Genomic DNA, 1,492 nt, shown 5'->3' with positions numbered 1-1,492 from the left:
GCGGAAGGGGGAGAGAGCGGGGCCGGGGGGCGGGCCCTACGCGTGACGGACGGGCGGGCTGGCCAATGGGGAGCGCGGGGCCGGGGGCTGACGGGCGGTCTCTCCGCAGACCCCTTTGCTGATGCAAGTAAGGGTGATGACCTGCTCCCTGCCGGCACTGAGGACTACATCCATATAAGGATCCAGCAGCGGAACGGCAGGAAGACCCTCACCACAGTCCAGGGCATCGCGGATGATTACGATAAAAAGAAACTGGTGAAGGCCTTCAAAAAGGTGGGTGCCGTGGGGGGGAAGCAGAGGTAGGGGGTGGGGGTGCTGCCGTCTGTGAGGGTGACATCCCGGATTTGTGTGGTGCTAAGGAGGATTGTCTCTTCTCTTCCAGAAATTCGCCTGCAATGGTACTGTAATTGAGCACCCCGAGTATGGAGAAGTGATTCAGTTGCAGGGCGACCAGCGCAAGAACATATGCCAGTTCCTCGTAGAGGTAGGGCTGCTCCACTCTGCGGCGCGTGCGTCTTCGGCTAAACACCAGTCTCTCTTTTAATAACCACCCAGGGTCTAATTTCCTTAGCGTTGGAAGAGCAGGCCGGCAGAGGAAGCTCTTTCTGTTCTTCCTGAAATTCTTGCTTGAGGCAAACGCTGCCTGGCAGGGCTTTGCAGCTGCGGTCTAATCTTCATCCTGTGCTTTAGGGGGGAGCAGAACGTCACTGGTTCTGCGGTGTCTGCAGCGTCGGGGGCACACGGATGCGTGCGGGTGCCTCTGCTTTGCTGTGCTGTAAAGTGCATTTTCTTTCTTGCAGATTGGACTGGCTAAAGACGACCAGCTGAAAGTCCATGGGTTTTAAGTGCCTGTGGCTCACCGAAGCTTTATGCAAGAAGATTTCCTTACCATGAGATTCCCATCTGTCCCTTGTCATAAGTTTAAAACCAGCCGGTTTGTGTAATGTAACGATCTTGGGTCCACTGTTCACTCTGGACTAGTGTAATTCAGTGATGTAATAAACTGACACGAGCCCATGCTATCCCGTCTGGCTGTCCCTCATTTCGCAGAGGTAAATCGGGCGTTTTGGCACGGTCCAGCCTGGAGCTCCGAGTAACTGGATGGCCCAAGTTAAACCAAGGGACTCTTCCCCGTCAGCCCAGCCACTGTCGGATCGCTCCTGTCCTCCCGCTGTCCCGCACGGAGCGAGGCACCCACGGTGAGCCGTGACGCAGCGCGGGGAGATGGCGCCTTCCCTCTGGGCCGTGTTGGCTCCTGGTGGCAGAGGGACCCGGGGACGCGTGACGCCGAACACGAGGAGTGAGGGAAGAGCGACTTGGGGGGCTGGATGTTGGCAGGTGGGGGCCTGGCGGGTGCTGGGACCCCTCAAACCCCCGGGCACCGGGCTGGGGCCATGGAAGGAACCGCTGCCTTGGGTTAAACTTGTGACAAGGGATGAGTTTTGGACTAATGTAAGGATTGTAGCTAGAGCTGCAGAGCGTGCGTGTCACC

At 57.9% G+C, this 1,492-nt stretch overlaps 1 protein-coding gene across 1 annotated transcript in view; it reads left to right on the top strand.

Annotated features, from left to right (window-relative positions):
* EIF1 (eukaryotic translation initiation factor 1) overlaps positions 1 to 1,022 on the top strand; it is a 4,381-nt gene extending 3,359 nt beyond the window's left edge. The window contains exons 3-5 of the mRNA XM_014959079.1: positions 8 to 273; positions 383 to 484; positions 801 to 1,022. Of these exons, the coding sequence (XP_014814565.1) occupies positions 8 to 273; positions 383 to 484; positions 801 to 845 (413 nt within the window). The 3' untranslated portion in view covers positions 846 to 1,022. The remainder of the gene's footprint in view (positions 1 to 7; positions 274 to 382; positions 485 to 800) is intronic.
* Positions 1,023 to 1,492: the final 470 nt, after the last annotated feature.

This window comes from Calidris pugnax, unplaced genomic scaffold (assembly GCF_001431845.1).
Source record: "Calidris pugnax isolate Ruff unplaced genomic scaffold, ASM143184v1 scaffold341, whole genome shotgun sequence".
Classification (NCBI taxonomy): domain Eukaryota; kingdom Metazoa; phylum Chordata; class Aves; order Charadriiformes; family Scolopacidae; genus Calidris; species Calidris pugnax.
This window is presented reverse-complemented; position numbering and strand designations above follow the sequence as displayed.